Source organism: Microcaecilia unicolor, chromosome 10 (genome assembly GCF_901765095.1).
Source record: "Microcaecilia unicolor chromosome 10, aMicUni1.1, whole genome shotgun sequence".
NCBI lineage: Eukaryota > Metazoa > Chordata > Amphibia > Gymnophiona > Siphonopidae > Microcaecilia > Microcaecilia unicolor.
The window spans coordinates 196,306,768-196,322,144 of NC_044040.1; the positions used below are offsets into that span (position 1 = coordinate 196,306,768).

Here is a 15,377-nt window from a genome sequence, read left to right on the forward strand (position 1 = left end):
AGCGACTGATACATACTGCTTGCACCAGCCCCACAGCCTTCCCTCTGATGTATTCCCGCCTAAGCGGAAACAGGAATTTGCATCAGAGGGAAGGCTGTGGGGCCAACATGGACAGTGTGTATTAGTTGATGCTCACTGGTGAAAATCTGCTATTTAAAAGGTATGTGGGAGAGGGGGGATGTTTGAGAGACCATATGACATGCAAGCAAGAGAGGGAGAGACCAAATCACTTGTGGGACGGGATGGGGTTCTTTTGCCCACCCATCTTGGGCCCAGGCCCACCCAAAATTAGGTGTCTGGTTACGCCCCTGTCATGTCCATTGGCTATCCAGCACTTTTAAGATGTTTCTGTGTGGAGAGGCCTGTCTAAGCATGAGACATTAGAAGATGAAGGAACTGTATGGTGATCAGAGCATGGGACAGAAAACCAGAGGACACAGGGTTCAAATTCTATTTCTCCCAATGCTATTCCTTGTGACCTCGACCTCAGGTACACATTTGGATTGTAACTGTCAGGAAATCTTAACAATGCTGTAATAATACCCTGAACTCAAATGGAAAAGAGTCTAGAAAAATCTGCATACTTGTGAATGTTTTTATTAACAGCGAGATCAAAGTTTTAACATTAATTCAATTCTCATTATTTGGTGCATTCCAAAAGATGAAAAAACCCTGAGCAAAGAGAAAATACTTACTGGGGTAATTTTACAAAGGTTTTTTCTGCTCTAAAGCCTATTTTACACATGGAAAGGGGCTTTTATAAAACTGAGTAACTGAATTACAATACAAAATGCTTATGCGTCTACATATTTCTCTACATTGGGCCTACAAAGCCAAGTTGCATTCTAATGACATTTGTTTGAAATGCTCTTTGGAGAATGTGCCATTGGCATAGGCGGTCGGTGGCCCAACTGTTTGGGGAGGCTAAAGGGGGCGGGGTTAGGGGTGGGGCCAAGGGTGGAGCTTAAATCCATAATTGTCTGATAACACACAGAATAAATAAATAAATAAAAATAAAAGTCACAATTAATACCTTTTATTAAATTTAGATATTAGATATGTATCATATGTCAAAGAATAAAGTAGTTGCTCAAAGCTTTCACTGCAGCTCCTGCTGTGAGGATGGAGGTAAATCAACAATTTAATCCCCTCAGAGCAGCTGGACTCCACAGCTGATCCATTCTGCTGCAGCAGGGGGGAGGCTTAGCCTCTCCAAGCCTCTTATACCGGGCGCCTATGGCCATTGGGCCATTGTTCTCAGATTATTGGCCCTGTTGGAGACTCACCTCACTCAGGCTTTTTGATGTTTTTGTGGTGGCTTACCCTCTTCCTAGAGGTTTTAAAGGTTTTCTTAAGCGTGTTACGCATCTGGGGAAGAAATGTGTTCTCTTGTGATGGTTTCTGGCCACCCCCCCCCCCCCCCCCCCCACTTCACACTGGCATTTGGAGATGATTCAGCTCTCTCTGAATTTATTTTCTTGAGGATAAATGGTCGGGTTGGGGAGAGTTCAGTGGTTGGCTATAAGTGGGGTAGGGAGTTGGGGGTTGAACTGGGGTGATAATAATATTGATGATGGGGGGTTTTCTGCTAGACTGTTGTGTTTATTGGCTTTGCATTCATCTTGTGTATTTATTGTCTTGCATGTCTATTTTTTTTTTCTGATAGCTCATTGTACTGTTTTTGGGATCGTGCCAGGTACTTGTAACCTGGATTGGCCACTGTTGGAAACAGGATGCTAGGCTTGATGGACCTTCAGTCTGTCCCGGTATGGCAATACTTACGTACCTATGTAGGTTCCCTTAGTATAATATTACATTTTGTTTAAAGATCAGAAGCCATTCTGTGTGACATACATGTAACAACAGGGGAAATCAGGAGGGGGGTAAATACTTTTTCATATCACTGTAATTGCTGAACAGAACAGTTATAGCCCCAGATCAATTCTAGCAGGAAGTAAATTCAAACTGCCAGGGTAATTGGTTATTCTAAAATCAGCATCAGATGTTCAAAAATTTTAAAAACTAAGATTAGCGCAGGTTACTTACAGCAGGGCAAATAGGAATAAAAATGGGTCCTGTGGGAGATATCTTGAGCTAATATTTAGTAAAAGACCACTTAAGTTTTGTTTTTTGATCCTATATTTTAATGGTATTTTTTTTCTTTATGATTAATTTAATATTTTAATATTAATTTTATTGTACACAGCTCTGTTATGATTGTTCAGGAAGTGCGGTATATCAATTTAGTTAAACCATAAAACAATATGATTAGAGCACCGGATGCTTGAAAATCAAATAGTTCAAAACCTATAACAACAGAGAGTTAAAACAGCTCACAGGAAACTGCAACCACAAAGTCAGGCTGTCGCTTATTTAGAAACCTTCTTAAACATCACTTCACCGAGAGCGATTCTGGCTACACTGGACGCAGTGAGATATAGAGGAGAGCTATTTCTGGTCAGTGTACAGCGCTGTGTACGTCTAGTAGCGCTATAGAAATGATAAGTAGTAGTAGTTTTGATGAAAAGGCGTTGACTGGGTGTCATGGACATTCATTTAAGGGATATTGGTAAAATAGTGAATACAACTTTTTTTTCAAGTAGCAATTCACACTTTACCTCTGGCACCTTAACGCGACAGTTGGATTAATGGGATTGTGTCCGATCCGTTTTTCATTGAAAGAGGAATGCTGCAGAGCTGCCCCCTTTCTCCCTTGCTTTTTTGTCTTAACATTAACGCCCATCCCCATAAAGAAAATACAAGCAAAAATCTTGAAATAAAGGGGATAGGACTGCAGCCTTTGCCGACAACTTGCTGGTTTATTTATTTATTATTTTATTTATTGCATTTGTACCCCACATTATCCCACCTTTTTGCAGGCTCAATGTGGCTTACAGAGTGTTGTTATGATGCAGTCATTACATGATCTTAAATACAGTTGATAATAGGCTGAAGGTAGGTGTTGTGAGAGGTGTTTTTGATGCACCTGAGTAGTTTGAGGAATGATTTATTAAGGCTTTGTTGAAGAGATGTGTCTTCAAAGATTTGCGAAAGCTGGTTAGATTGTCCATATTTTTCAAGGCCGTGGGTAATGCGTTCCAGATCTGTGTGCTTTTATACGCAAAAGTAGTAGCGTATGACTGTATTTAATTCCTTTACAGCTGGGGAAGTTCAGATTGAGGAATTTGCGGGCCGATCTTTTGGCGTTTCTAGGTGGTAGGTCCACTAGGTTTAACATATAGAGTGGGGCGTCTGCGTGGATGATTTTGGGCGTCTGCGTGGATGGTTCATATTTCTGATCCACAGAGTTCACTCCCTTTAATGAGCAGTTTTCAGGAATATGGTAACTTTGAGGTTCAAACTGAATTTTTATTTTATTTTTTTAATTTGTTTATTGAGTTTCACATAACATAACAGTAGGTGCATTTGCCCCTAGACATCTGTGTTCCTGTCAGAAAGGTCATCTACCACTACAAGTAAACACAAAATTGACTAACTATAAAGAAGTATTACAATTTTAGCTGCTATTTATCTAGTCCTTCCTTGCTTCTACGAACCAAGCTCAATTTTTATAAATCAGCTGCTCTCACGTCTGACAACAGGAGGATAGATATGGAACCTTTGAGAAACGTATTAGAAAGTTAATTTCCACCTTTGGTCAGGATGCAGTTTATTTCAACCCTACTAACTTTTTGAGACAGCAAGGTTGCAAATGCCTTTTTGAAGGTGTACACCTTACTCAACACCCTCACTTATCACCCCTACCACTGCAATTTCCCCACCCCTAGCTGTCTGTCCAATTTAGATTGTAAGCTCTGTTGAGCAGGGACTGTCTTTTCATGTTCATTTGTACAGCGCTGCGTAAGTCTAGTAGCGCTACAGAAATGTTTAATAGTAGTAGTAGTAGTATGAGCCAAGTATAGGACAGTCAAGCCATTGTGACATCACTGATGAGGTTGGCTCTTAGGCATTGGTGGACTGAGGCATTATGACATCACAATGTCAGCTCTGGTTAAATCACCGCAGCTCCTCAGTACCTTTCCGCTCTCATCGCTCCCTACACTCCTCCCCGTGAACTCCGTTCGCTGGGTAAATGTCTCCTGTCGTCCCCCTTCTCCCCCGCTGCTAACTCCCGGCTCCGTTCCTTCTATCTCGCTGCTCCCTATGCCTGGAATAGACTCCCTGAGCCGGTACGTCAGGCTCAGTCTCTGGCTGTCTTCAAGTCTAGGCTTAAAGCCCACCTCTTTGCTACTGCTTTCGACTCCTAACCATGACTCTCTTACTCAACACCCTCACTTATCACCCCTACCACTGCAATTTCCCCACCCCTAGCTGTCTGTTCGTCTGTCCAATTTAGATTGTAAGCTCTGTTGAGCAGGGACTGTCTTTTCATGTTAATTTGTACAGCGCTGCGTAAGTCTAGTAGCGCTATAGAAATGTTTAATAGTAGTAGTAGTAGTACACCTCTTGTTTTTTGGGGGGGGGGTCCTATGCTGTCTTACCAGTTTTAATAACCTCCTCTCATGTTGGTCTCTGTTCCTTTCTCACCAGTTTGCCTTTGTAGAAAGCCTAAACAATCAACGTGTACCTAATTTAAAATGTGCTAAGTATATGTATTTATTTATTTATTTGTTGCATTTATATCCCCCATTTTCCCACCTTTTTGCAGGCTCAATGTGGCTTACAGTATGCTGTAGTGGCGATCGCCATTTCGGGAATGAGAAATACAATGTGGAATTTCATTAAGTACATAAATGATAGAGTAAATTATAGAGTAAGTTAGATAATCAGTTCATTTCCGGCGTGAGAGATTAGTTGATGAAGCATTCACGTTAATTATTGACAGGGTAATTTAAGCAGTCAGGTATAGAGAATTCGATTTTGTCTAGTTCTGGAAGCGTTTCGTTGTCTGGTATTTAGGATGGCTCATTGTGGTATGCCTTTTTGAACAGGTTGGTTTTTAGTCATTTTCGGAAGATTGTTAGGTCGTGCCTTGGTTTTTATGACATTTGGTAGAGCGTTCCAGAGTTGCGTGCTAATGTAGGAAAAGCAGGATGCATATGTTGATTTGTATTTAAGTCCTTTACAACTGGGGTAGTGGAGATTCAGGAATGTGCGTACCAACCTTTTTGTGTTCCTGGTTGGTAAGTCTATGAGGTCCTACCTACTAGTCATGATATATCAGTTGATGCATTGACCTATTCTGGGGCTCTGTCTTGCTTGATACATACCCTCAGACAGGTGGAACGTTTGCATTTACTTACAGAGGTCTGCGACATGCTGGACTGCTGAGTGACACTCCTGGTCGGGGAAGTTGACCGTCTCCCCCCTGACAAACTCGACTGTAAGGCAAGAACTACATGTCAGATTGTTTCTTCATGTTATATTAAAGACCTATACAAAACACTGCTAATATTTACATCGACTGTAACAAGACTTCTAATGTGAAACCAGGGTGAACAAATCCTTCAGGGCAGGAGCAGAGGGGGGGCCACTCCTTCCCCTGCCCACAGTGGATTATCAGAGATCACCTCCAGGTAAGTCCTAAGCAGGGGCGTAGCCAGACTACAGATTTTGGGTGGGCCTAGGCAAGAAGTGGGTGGGCACCAAGTGCTCTCTCTTCTCTCCCGCCCCCACCACCAAAAAAATATCTCAGCAGGTGAGAAAACGCTAATTTCTACCTTTTCAGTCTGCAGCAGACATGTGCAGAAAACTGAACATGAGCAGGTGCCGGTATCGTGGAGAGTACTGTTTCCGTTACCATCAAGGGGAAGTCTTCAGCTGGCTGAGCTTGAGATCCCCACCAGCTACCACCAAACGTGTGCTACTGTTGGGTGGGCCTGAGCCCTAAGTGGGTGGGCCCTGGCCCACCCAGGCCCACCTGTGGCTACGCCACTGGTCCTAAGGGTGGTAGTGGGTCAGGGGAAGAGAAAGGGCTTCCTTGGAAACATTTAGATAGACTTGGCTTTGGGGGAGGATCAGACTGGGAGGTGGATACGCCGCCACGGAAGATTTGTCATTTTTTACTTATTTATTTGTGCATGGCTCCACACCACATTAGCTGCAGTGACTGCACAGGAGCAGCCATGCTGACACTGCACGTGATACGGTGCTGAGTGTAAATGTTTGTCCTGTGCAATACATGCAACGCAGATGCTAGACCAGGGGCATAGCCAGACCTCGAGGTGGGAGGGGGCCAGAGCCCAAGGTGGAGGGGGGGCACATTTTGGTACGCCGCCCCACCCCCACCTCCTCCTCCCCTCCGCCTCGCCACCCTGCTCCTCTCCCCACCCACTGCCGCCGCTGTTAACATATCTTGGCTGGCGAGGGTCCTCAATCCTCATCAGCTGAAGCACCGCCGCCACAAATACCTTGGCTGGCTGGGGACCCCATGCTCAATTTCACTAAAAGGAGCATGCCAGACATGAGGGGAAGAGAGAGCAGCGCAGGCAATGCAGCAGTGCCGGAGATCAGTGCTGGATGAAGGCTTCAGCTGGCGGTGATTGGGGACCCCCGCCAGCCAAAGCCAGAGGCCCAGAGCTCATTTGGGGGGCCCAGGCCCCTGTGGCCCCACATAGCTATGCCACTGTGCTACACACTCTTCCCACATTTCCTGCGCCAGCTTTTGCAACTATTGAACAGTAAGGGCCAGATTCTGTAAATGGCATCCAAAATCTAGATGAGTCCAAAAAAAGCACTTTGCACTAGTCTATATAACACGATTAAAGTTAGACGTGTTGTACAGAATTGTACATACGTTTAGGTGCAGTCATTTACACCACTGAAAAACTGGTGTAAATATCCATGCCCAAATGTAAGCGCATTCCACCAAATTCTATAACGCACGTAAAATTGAGTAATGCCCCGACACATGGCCACACCCCCTTTTTAGCTACATGTGTTACAATTTATACATGCCTCTTTTTAGCATATTTGTTTATTTATTTATTATTACATTTGTACCCCGCGCTTTCCCACTCAAAGCAGGTTCAATGCGGCTTACATAGTAATATGGATTACAGAGTATTGATATAGAAAATATAAGTTAAATATAGCAGACTAATAAAAGAGGTAGGTAGGTAGAGATGGGCCAGGGTGAAGGGAGTAGGAGAGGTATGAACAAGGGGTAGGAGGGGGTTGGAGGGGGGGTAGAGAGGTGGGAAGGGGGATGGGACACATGATAAGCATAGGGAAATTTGGTGGGAGATGTAGTCTGGGTCCTTGTCGTTGTCTCCTGGATATGTGTTGGGTAGATGGGTTCATAGGATTAGTTTGGGTCATTTGGTTAGGCTTGCTTGAACAGATGGGTTTTTAGCGATTTTCAGAAGGGTAGATATTCGCTGATAGATCTGATGGGTCTGGGGAAGGCATTCCAGAGTTGGCTGCCTAAGAAGGAGAAGTTGGATCCATAGTTTTATATGCCTAAAAAGAAGCACATAAGTTCCAATTATTGCCAGTTAGTGATGATAATTGATTATGTGCTAATTATAATCACTGACTGGCTCATTGCTCAATTAAGTAGTGCGCGTAAATTGAACACATGCCCAATTCAATGTACACTACTTGCCATACCTTATATAGAATCTGGGGGTAAGTGGAAAACTTTAGTGTACTTGAGTAAAACAACCTCGAGGTTTGGTGGTTGAGTATCGTGAGAACTGCTCCTGCTTTAAATGTATTGAAAGGAGCATGCTTGAACATTCACGATCTTTATTATTATTATTAGGGTTTATTTTCCACCTGTTTGATGGAATTCATTCAAGGCGGTGTACAGTAAGAATAAATCAAACATGAGCAATAGACAATTACAGCAGTAAAAATATTCAAATAACAATACAAAACATGGCATAGTATACTACTTACAATGTCAACACAATACGAAACAGAACATTTTAGTTGACAGTGAAGGGTAAAGCAAAGATGGAACATATAGATAGGTAAGAGAATAAGAGAAGTTAGAAAATAAGGTGACTATTTTAAACATGAGGTCAGAGAGATGGTTAAATATTATGTCAACTAGAGTACATAAGTACACAAATAATGTCATACTGGGAAAAGACCAAAGGCCCATCAAGCCCAGCATCCTGTCCCCGACAGCGGCCAATCCAGGTCAAGGGCACCTGGCAAGCTTCCCAAACGTACAAACATTCTATACATGTTATTCCCAAAATTGTGGATTTTTCAAAGTCCATTTAGTAGCGGTCTATGGACTTGTCTTTCAGGAAACCGTCCAAACCCTTTTTAAACTCTGCCAAGCCAACCGCCTTCACCACGTTCTACGCGTTGGGTGAAGAAAAATGTTCTCCTATTTGTTTTAAATGTAAGAGTGGATAAACTTACAAAATAATCAAATAAAAAAAATGAAAAACAGAAAAAAAAAAATCACCACAGTTACACCCATGTGAAGAACAATCCAAACCACAGAAATTTTATTCCAGGGTCCACACCAGGACTTTAGGGTAATAAATATTCTTTATCCTTTTATTTGTTTATGGATTGCCTAACTTTTGCAAGCTTCTTGAAGTCCTATAGTTAGTTTAATGGTACTATTATTTTACAGATAAAATAAAAGCAGGCAGATATTCCTTTTCTAGGTCCACCTTTATCAGTGCAGGATCTTCCTGGCCAGCAATTTAATTGAGACCTGCCCTATTTGAAACCTTGAAGTGGAGCATTAATGGGAACTCAAAACAAGTGCCCAGAGTAATTTATTACTCCGTGTCGTGGGTTATTATTATTACAACCTCTGATTGTAATTATTAGGGGAGAGGCTGCAATCTAGATGACTATCTGGATTTCAATGCCCAGCTCCACCTCTTACTAACAGATGAGCTTTGGAAGGTTTTAGTTGCTGTAATAAGGAGCAAATTCTGACATAACCCTTTTAGTAGCCCAATACATGCTCCAAATGTTCAAATACAAGAACGAATCATACCACAGAAGTAAATCAAAACTACACACTGCCAAGAAGCCCCACATATCAACAGGAACATTTTTTTTCACAACAGATATGTTACAACAGCACTAATTTCTCCATTAATTTTACTTCAATTTCCAGACGTAACATTTAAGGATTGGGATAAAAAAGAAAAAGGCTACAAATCAAGTCAGGTCCTGTTGGGTCAATTGTTTCTATTGTGATAAAGTCACCTCCAGGATAGTTGGGTTAAGGCAGTTTCAGTCTGAAATACAAGTCCCAGAAGGCATTGCAGGCAAGGAGCCAGAGGGGGAGATGAAGAACCCGGACTGGACTCCTAGCTGCAATCAGGGAAGACATGGGTGTAAGCTGGCAGGTTGTGTGGAGTGGCTGCCCCTTGGCGGAAAGAGAGTTAGGAAACCCTGTGTGCAGGAGCTCATCATTGGTCTCATTAGTCTAATGCTTAACTCAGCTGGTTTGGGGTGTGAGGAAACTAATGGAAGGAGAATGATTGGTGGTGGTAGCTGAAGCCAGGGATTGGTTAGGCAGGTGGGAAAGAGTCCCAGCAGTGGAGTTCAGTTCAGGAGAGAGGAGCTGAAGGAGAGAAGCAGTTGCAGGCTGAAAACCCTTGGGCAAGGAGGTCCCTAAAGTACTGGCAGTTACAGGCTGAAAATCCTTGGGCAGGGAGGTCCCTAAAGTACTGAAGCAGGCTGAAATTCCTTGGGTGAGGGGGAAACCCTTGGGTAGAAGGAGTCCCTAAAATATTGAACTCTCCTGAAGGTAAAGAGGATAGAAGGTAGAAACTGCTGCTTGGTGACTGAACTGTGATGATGAACTGAAAGAACTGTTTGTCTTGGGAATTGAATTGCTGTTTATTGTGCACTGGATAAAGAGCCCAGACTGAAGCCTGTAAGCCTGTATTGAATCCTGGTATGTGCTATGCTGCTGTTGGAACTGTGTACTAGAAACCTGCATGGAATAAAAGTCCTTAAGATTGAAGTTACTGGTGGACATCTATTTCTTCATTGTACCGGGAGCCTGTGGCTGGAGGAGATTGTTCTATCCTTGGCTGCACAAGAGAGGTACCTGGTTACACTATTCCAGAAGCTGAAGGAAATGAAAGTAATGATTTCAGAGGAATAAAATATAATATTAACTAAAGACAAGTGAAAAAAAATCATTATCAGTCAGCCCTGTCCATAAATTCAGTCTTGGAGAACAGAAGTCCCAAAGTGCTCAAAAGTACATATATGAATATAAGATTCCATTAGGCGGTTGTGAAAAAAAGCGATTTTTTAAAAAGTAATTGGTTACACTTACAGTTGGAAACAATTAAAACAGTGTGTGGTATAATGAGACAAAAAGTGTCACTATTCTTTAAAAAATGTGTACTCCCCAGAAAGGAGGGTAATTTTCAAAAGAATTATCACAGTTCAAAACTTTCTGCCGCTGTACATTGTTTTACCCATAATGAACCATTCCTGGGCGGACTAGCTAAGGTTCTCAATGCCCAAAATTTTGGGCCCTAGGGAACGGAGTAGATAGAAGGGATGAAGAGTTCCAAATAATGGAGTTTACCCCAGGCCTGTGGATAATAAAAGGTCACTGCGAGCTGACTCCATTATGATCCTGAAGAATCCATTCTGATCGGGAACAAAGCTGAGACCGTTGCCTGTTTTGTTTGCTTTGCAAAGTACAACCAGCTGAAGCAAGGGAACATGAAAGCAAAGGCCTACTCATCACCCAGTGGTTTTAAATGTTTGAGACTGCAGAAATATTGTAGATGTCTGCAAAAAATATCTGGCTGCCAGTCCCTCGTGTGCAGGTGGGGGCTGGAGGAGCAGAAAGCTGACATGCAGAATAACAAGATTCTGCAACAGTCATGTCCACTCATCCAGAAACACCTTCCCATCAATCAGTAGCATTGCCAAATCTCAACTTCTGGGTGGGACTGAGGTCGAACTGGATGAACATGGCCCATGCCTTTCCCCTCTGCCTGCTACTCTCCCCCCCCCCCCCCACCAAAAAAAAAAAAAAGAATACCTTGGCTGACAGTAGGGTTACCATATTTTGTCCTCTCAAAAAGAGGACACATGTCCCGCCCCTGCCCTGCCCCGTTCACATCCTCGCCCCGCCCCTGTCACATATTCCCCTCCCCCAGGTCACATATTCCCCTCCCCTGCTCCCTCCCCCTCCCCTTACTTACTATCTACTGCCCTGGTGGTCTAGTGACCTCTTCAGGGCAGGAAAGAGCCCCCTCTTTCCTGCCCAGAGCTCTGTCCTTGCCCTGCATCCTGTTGCTGTGACGGTCTCGGGATTCAAAATGGCCGCCGAGAGTTGAAGTCTCGCGAGGCCGCTTCAACTCTTGGCGGCCACTTTAAATCCCGAGACCGTCACAGCAACAGGAGGATGCAGGGCAAGGGCAGCGCTCCGGGCAGAAAACAGGGGGCTCTTTCCTGCCCCGAAGAGGTCACTAGACCGCCAGGGCAGTAGATTGTAAGGAAGGGAAGAGAAGGCTAGGACAGGCCCCCCCCCCCCCGCCCGTTTGTCCAGAAATCTGGGCGAACGAGCAGACTGGCAAAACCTGTCCGGACGCCCGGACATGTCCTCAAAAGAGGACATGTCTGGGTAAATCTGGACATATGGTAACCCTAGCTGACAGGGATCCCAAAACCAAACTAGCTGGAGTCCTCTTCAGAGTCCCCTTCCCAAACTGTCTCAACCCCTTGGCGGCTGGAAGCGCATCACCAACTGTTTTAGGGTTGAGGCAGCTCGGAGGCTCCAGAGAAAATTCTTCAACTGGCGGGGCTTGGGGATCCCCGTCAGCTACACTTATAATGTGTGCTGCTGGTGAGTGGGCCTGAATTGAAAGTGGGTGGGCCCCTGCCCACACCACTGACACGAACATGCAGGGCATAGCCTGAGATCTGCCTTCATTGAATACAGAGGTGTGCCACAGACGTCAGCAACAGAAACAAACACCAGGAAGAAGGCACAGCAAGGACAGCAAGAAAGAACAACAACAGAAAAATGCTAACCACAAGAGGAGGTGAGGTTTCAGGAAAGGGCAACTGATGCACGTGGGAAGGAGGAACCCAAATTACGGCTATGTCATGCAAGGTTCCGCTTTAGGAGTTACAGACCAACAAAGGGATCTGGGAGTCATCGTGGATAGGACGTTGAAATCTTCCGCTCAATGTGCTGCGGCGGCCAAGAAGGCGAACAGAATGTTGAGTATTACTAGAAAAGGGATGGAAAACAAGCATGAGGATGTTATAATGCAGTTATATCGCTCCATGGTGCGACCGCACCTGGAGTATTGTGTTCAGTTCTGGTCGCCTCATCTCAAAAAAAGATATAAAGGAATTGGAGAAGGTGCAGAGAAGGGCAACGAAAATGAAAAAAGGGATGGGACGACTACCCTATGAGGAGAGGCTAAGAAGGCTAGGACTCTTTAGCCTGGAGAAAAGGCGGCTGAGAGGTGATATGATAGAGGTGTACAAAATAATGAGTGGGGTAGAGCGGACAGATGTGAAGCGTTTGTTTACACTTTCTAACAATAATAGAACCAGGGGACACAAGATGAAATTAGAATGTGGTAGGTTTAAAACAAACTGGAGAAAGTTTTTCTTTACTCAGTGCATGGTTAGACTCTGGAACTCATTGCCGGAGAAGGTAGCGAAGGCAGCTGGCCTTGCTGAGTTTAAAGGGGGTCTGGACAGATTCCTGAAGGAAAAGTCCATTGATCGTTATTAAATTTTGGGATTTTGCCAGGTTCTTGGGGCCTGGATTGGCCGCTGTCGAAGACGGAGTGCTGGGCTCGATGGACCTTTGGTCTTTTCTCAGCGTGGCAGTACTTATGTACTCCACCTTTCTGGAACTTTCTTGGGTGAGACAAATCCATGACAACATATATTTTGGGGGTTAGTTAGCAATAAAGGTCTTTGGAATTGTTGGAGTAACTATTTCACGAAAAACTCCAGAGTATGTATCACTGCTGTCTCTATCATCTTATCCCAGTGGTTCCCAAACCAGGATAACCAAGATGAATATTCATGAAACAGATTTGCTTGCACTGCCTCCTTTGCATGCAAATGTTTCTCGTGCATATTCATTGTGGAAATCCTGAAACTCTGACTGGTTGGGGAACCACTGCCCAAAGTGAAATACTGTCCAATTAGAAAAGATTTTTACACCGCACCTAACAATAAATAAACCCTGACTCTATCTACCATCTCCTGATCTCATGACACCTCCGTACAGTTCCTAGCCAGTCAGTATTTCTCTGTCTCCCAGCAGATGGTGGACGTGCAGCCTGTGTAGTCTGAGCTGCTCTGGTAGGCCCGGGGGGGGGGGGGGGGGGGGGGGGGGAGGGAGAGATCCCATTGGTTTTGATTATTTCAGGATTCCTTTTGGGTTTCCTAAGGGGCACAAAAATTTGAAGGGAAAAAAAGAGGTTGTGCCTACTGGCTTCAGGTGTGTTGGTCTCCAAACCCAATGTTTATCCCTTGGGGTGTTATATCCAGGTGGCGGGTCCCTTCCCCCACCCCCTTCTGTGGAGAGGACTGCTTGTGCCTGGGCTCCTGCATTAATAGGACCTTTTGAGAAAGGGTGTTAGGAATCCCGGAGGTGGTTGCACCAGATGCCCTATGCAATGTCGCAAAGTAGAAGGAAAGGAAGTGAATGTCCATGCCCTAAGAGATCTGAGACATATAGAAAATGGATTTTATATATCACTGCTTTGGTATGTTCTTATAAAGCATAATAAAACAGTAAAATGAGCTCCCATACACAACTCCAGCAAAACTGTAGACTATCTACAGTCAGAGAGAGAGAAAAAAACACAATTTTTAGAGGGTTTAACTAGCTAACTTCAGGAATGGTGAGTATCTGAATACGAGTGGCAATATGTGAGTTCCTAAAATAGCAGTGGCATGAAATAAAACTTGCTATCCGTGTGTGCCCCCCCCCTCTCTGTGCAGGAGAAGCAATCTGTGCTTCCTTGACTTCCCAAGATCTACACCGAAGCATGTTAAAAAAGTACTTTAGTGATATTGAAATTCCATCTGAATCTGCACCATCAGTTACCAAGACTTTGTGTCACCAATAAAAATATCGAATCATAAAAAGGATGAGAGAGACAATCTTCTATCTATATAAAACTCACCCTCAACGTTCTATTGGCTGCTGACGTCACTGAAGCCAAGGTTCGTATGTTCGAAGCTCTGAAGCCACGAAAATCACAGTCTCTGGGCCCCGCCCTCGCGTCAAACGTTATGACGTTGAGGGCGGAGCAGATTCTCACCTCCAACGTTCTACTCAGGCCAGAAACTCCGGATTTCCACACTGTAGCTCTGCTCCGCCCTCGCATCAAAACGCGATGACGTCGAGGGCGGGGCACAAACACCGCCACCCACACAGAGCTACAACGGAAACAACAGCGGTGCACGCCACGAACCAGGTAAAACCGCGACGAGCCATGCAGCCATGAAACCCTTGCTAGTGCCCGTTTCATTTTTCTCAGAAACGGGCCTTTGTTTACTAGTTTGTCCATAAGATTCAAGCTATCCTTTGAAAACTATCCTGAAAGTTCCTTTGAGGTTGTCAAGGATCACTATAATCTAATTGTTTTTGCCCCTCAGATATGGTTGGAATTGTGCCTTTAAAGCGTTTTTGTCATAGGGGTGTTTTCTTTTCTTGGAAACAGAATATGGGTATTTCCTGATCTGTCTTGAGAAATTTCACAGTGCTTCTGGTAATTTAAGACACACAGGGTTGTTTTCTTTGGAACCCTTATTTGCTACGACTTCCTTGTAAGTGTGTCACTAACATTCATGATAACATACGTTTTCTACGAAACAAAGCAGCTAAGTTGTCTAAATGGTAAGAATATAGGACTAGATTCTATATATGGTGCCTGAAAAATCATCGCTGAAAATATTTATGCCTAGACTTAGGCACAGTTTACAGAATACGCCTAGCATGCGATGAAGCTACAATGTTGTAAATTTAAAATGAATCGGAGAAAATCTTTCTTCACTCAATGTGTAATTAAACTCTGGAATTCATTGCCAGAGAATGTGGTAAAGGCGGTTAGCTTAGCAGAGTTTAAAAAAGGTTTGGACGGCTTCCTAAAGGAAAAGTCCATAGACCGTTATTAAATGGACTTGGGGAAAATCCACTATTTCTGGGATAAGCAGTATAAAATGTTTTGTATTTTTTGGGGATCTTGCCAGGTATTTGTGACCTGGATTGGCCACTGTTGGAAACAGGATGCTGGGCTTGATGGACCTTTGGTCTTTCCCAGTATGACAATACTTATGTACTTATAGAATACACCTAGCAGCCATGCTTACGCCTAACTTGAGGCGCATCCATTTACGCCAAGTAAAATTTGGCATAAATACCAGCGCCTGAGTTAGGCACGGAGTGGGTGTATTCAATAACCCTGTGCATAGAT

The 15,377-nt window shown here is 44.0% G+C and overlaps 1 protein-coding gene across 1 annotated transcript in view; it reads right to left on the reverse strand.

The window, feature by feature from the left end:
• PHC3 (polyhomeotic homolog 3) overlaps positions 1-15,377 on the reverse strand; it is a 110,780-nt gene that overhangs the window by 74,740 nt on the left and 20,663 nt on the right. The window contains exon 4 of the mRNA XM_030216780.1: positions 5,265-5,342. Within this exon, the coding sequence (XP_030072640.1) occupies positions 5,265-5,342 (78 nt within the window). The remainder of the gene's footprint in view (positions 1-5,264; positions 5,343-15,377) is intronic.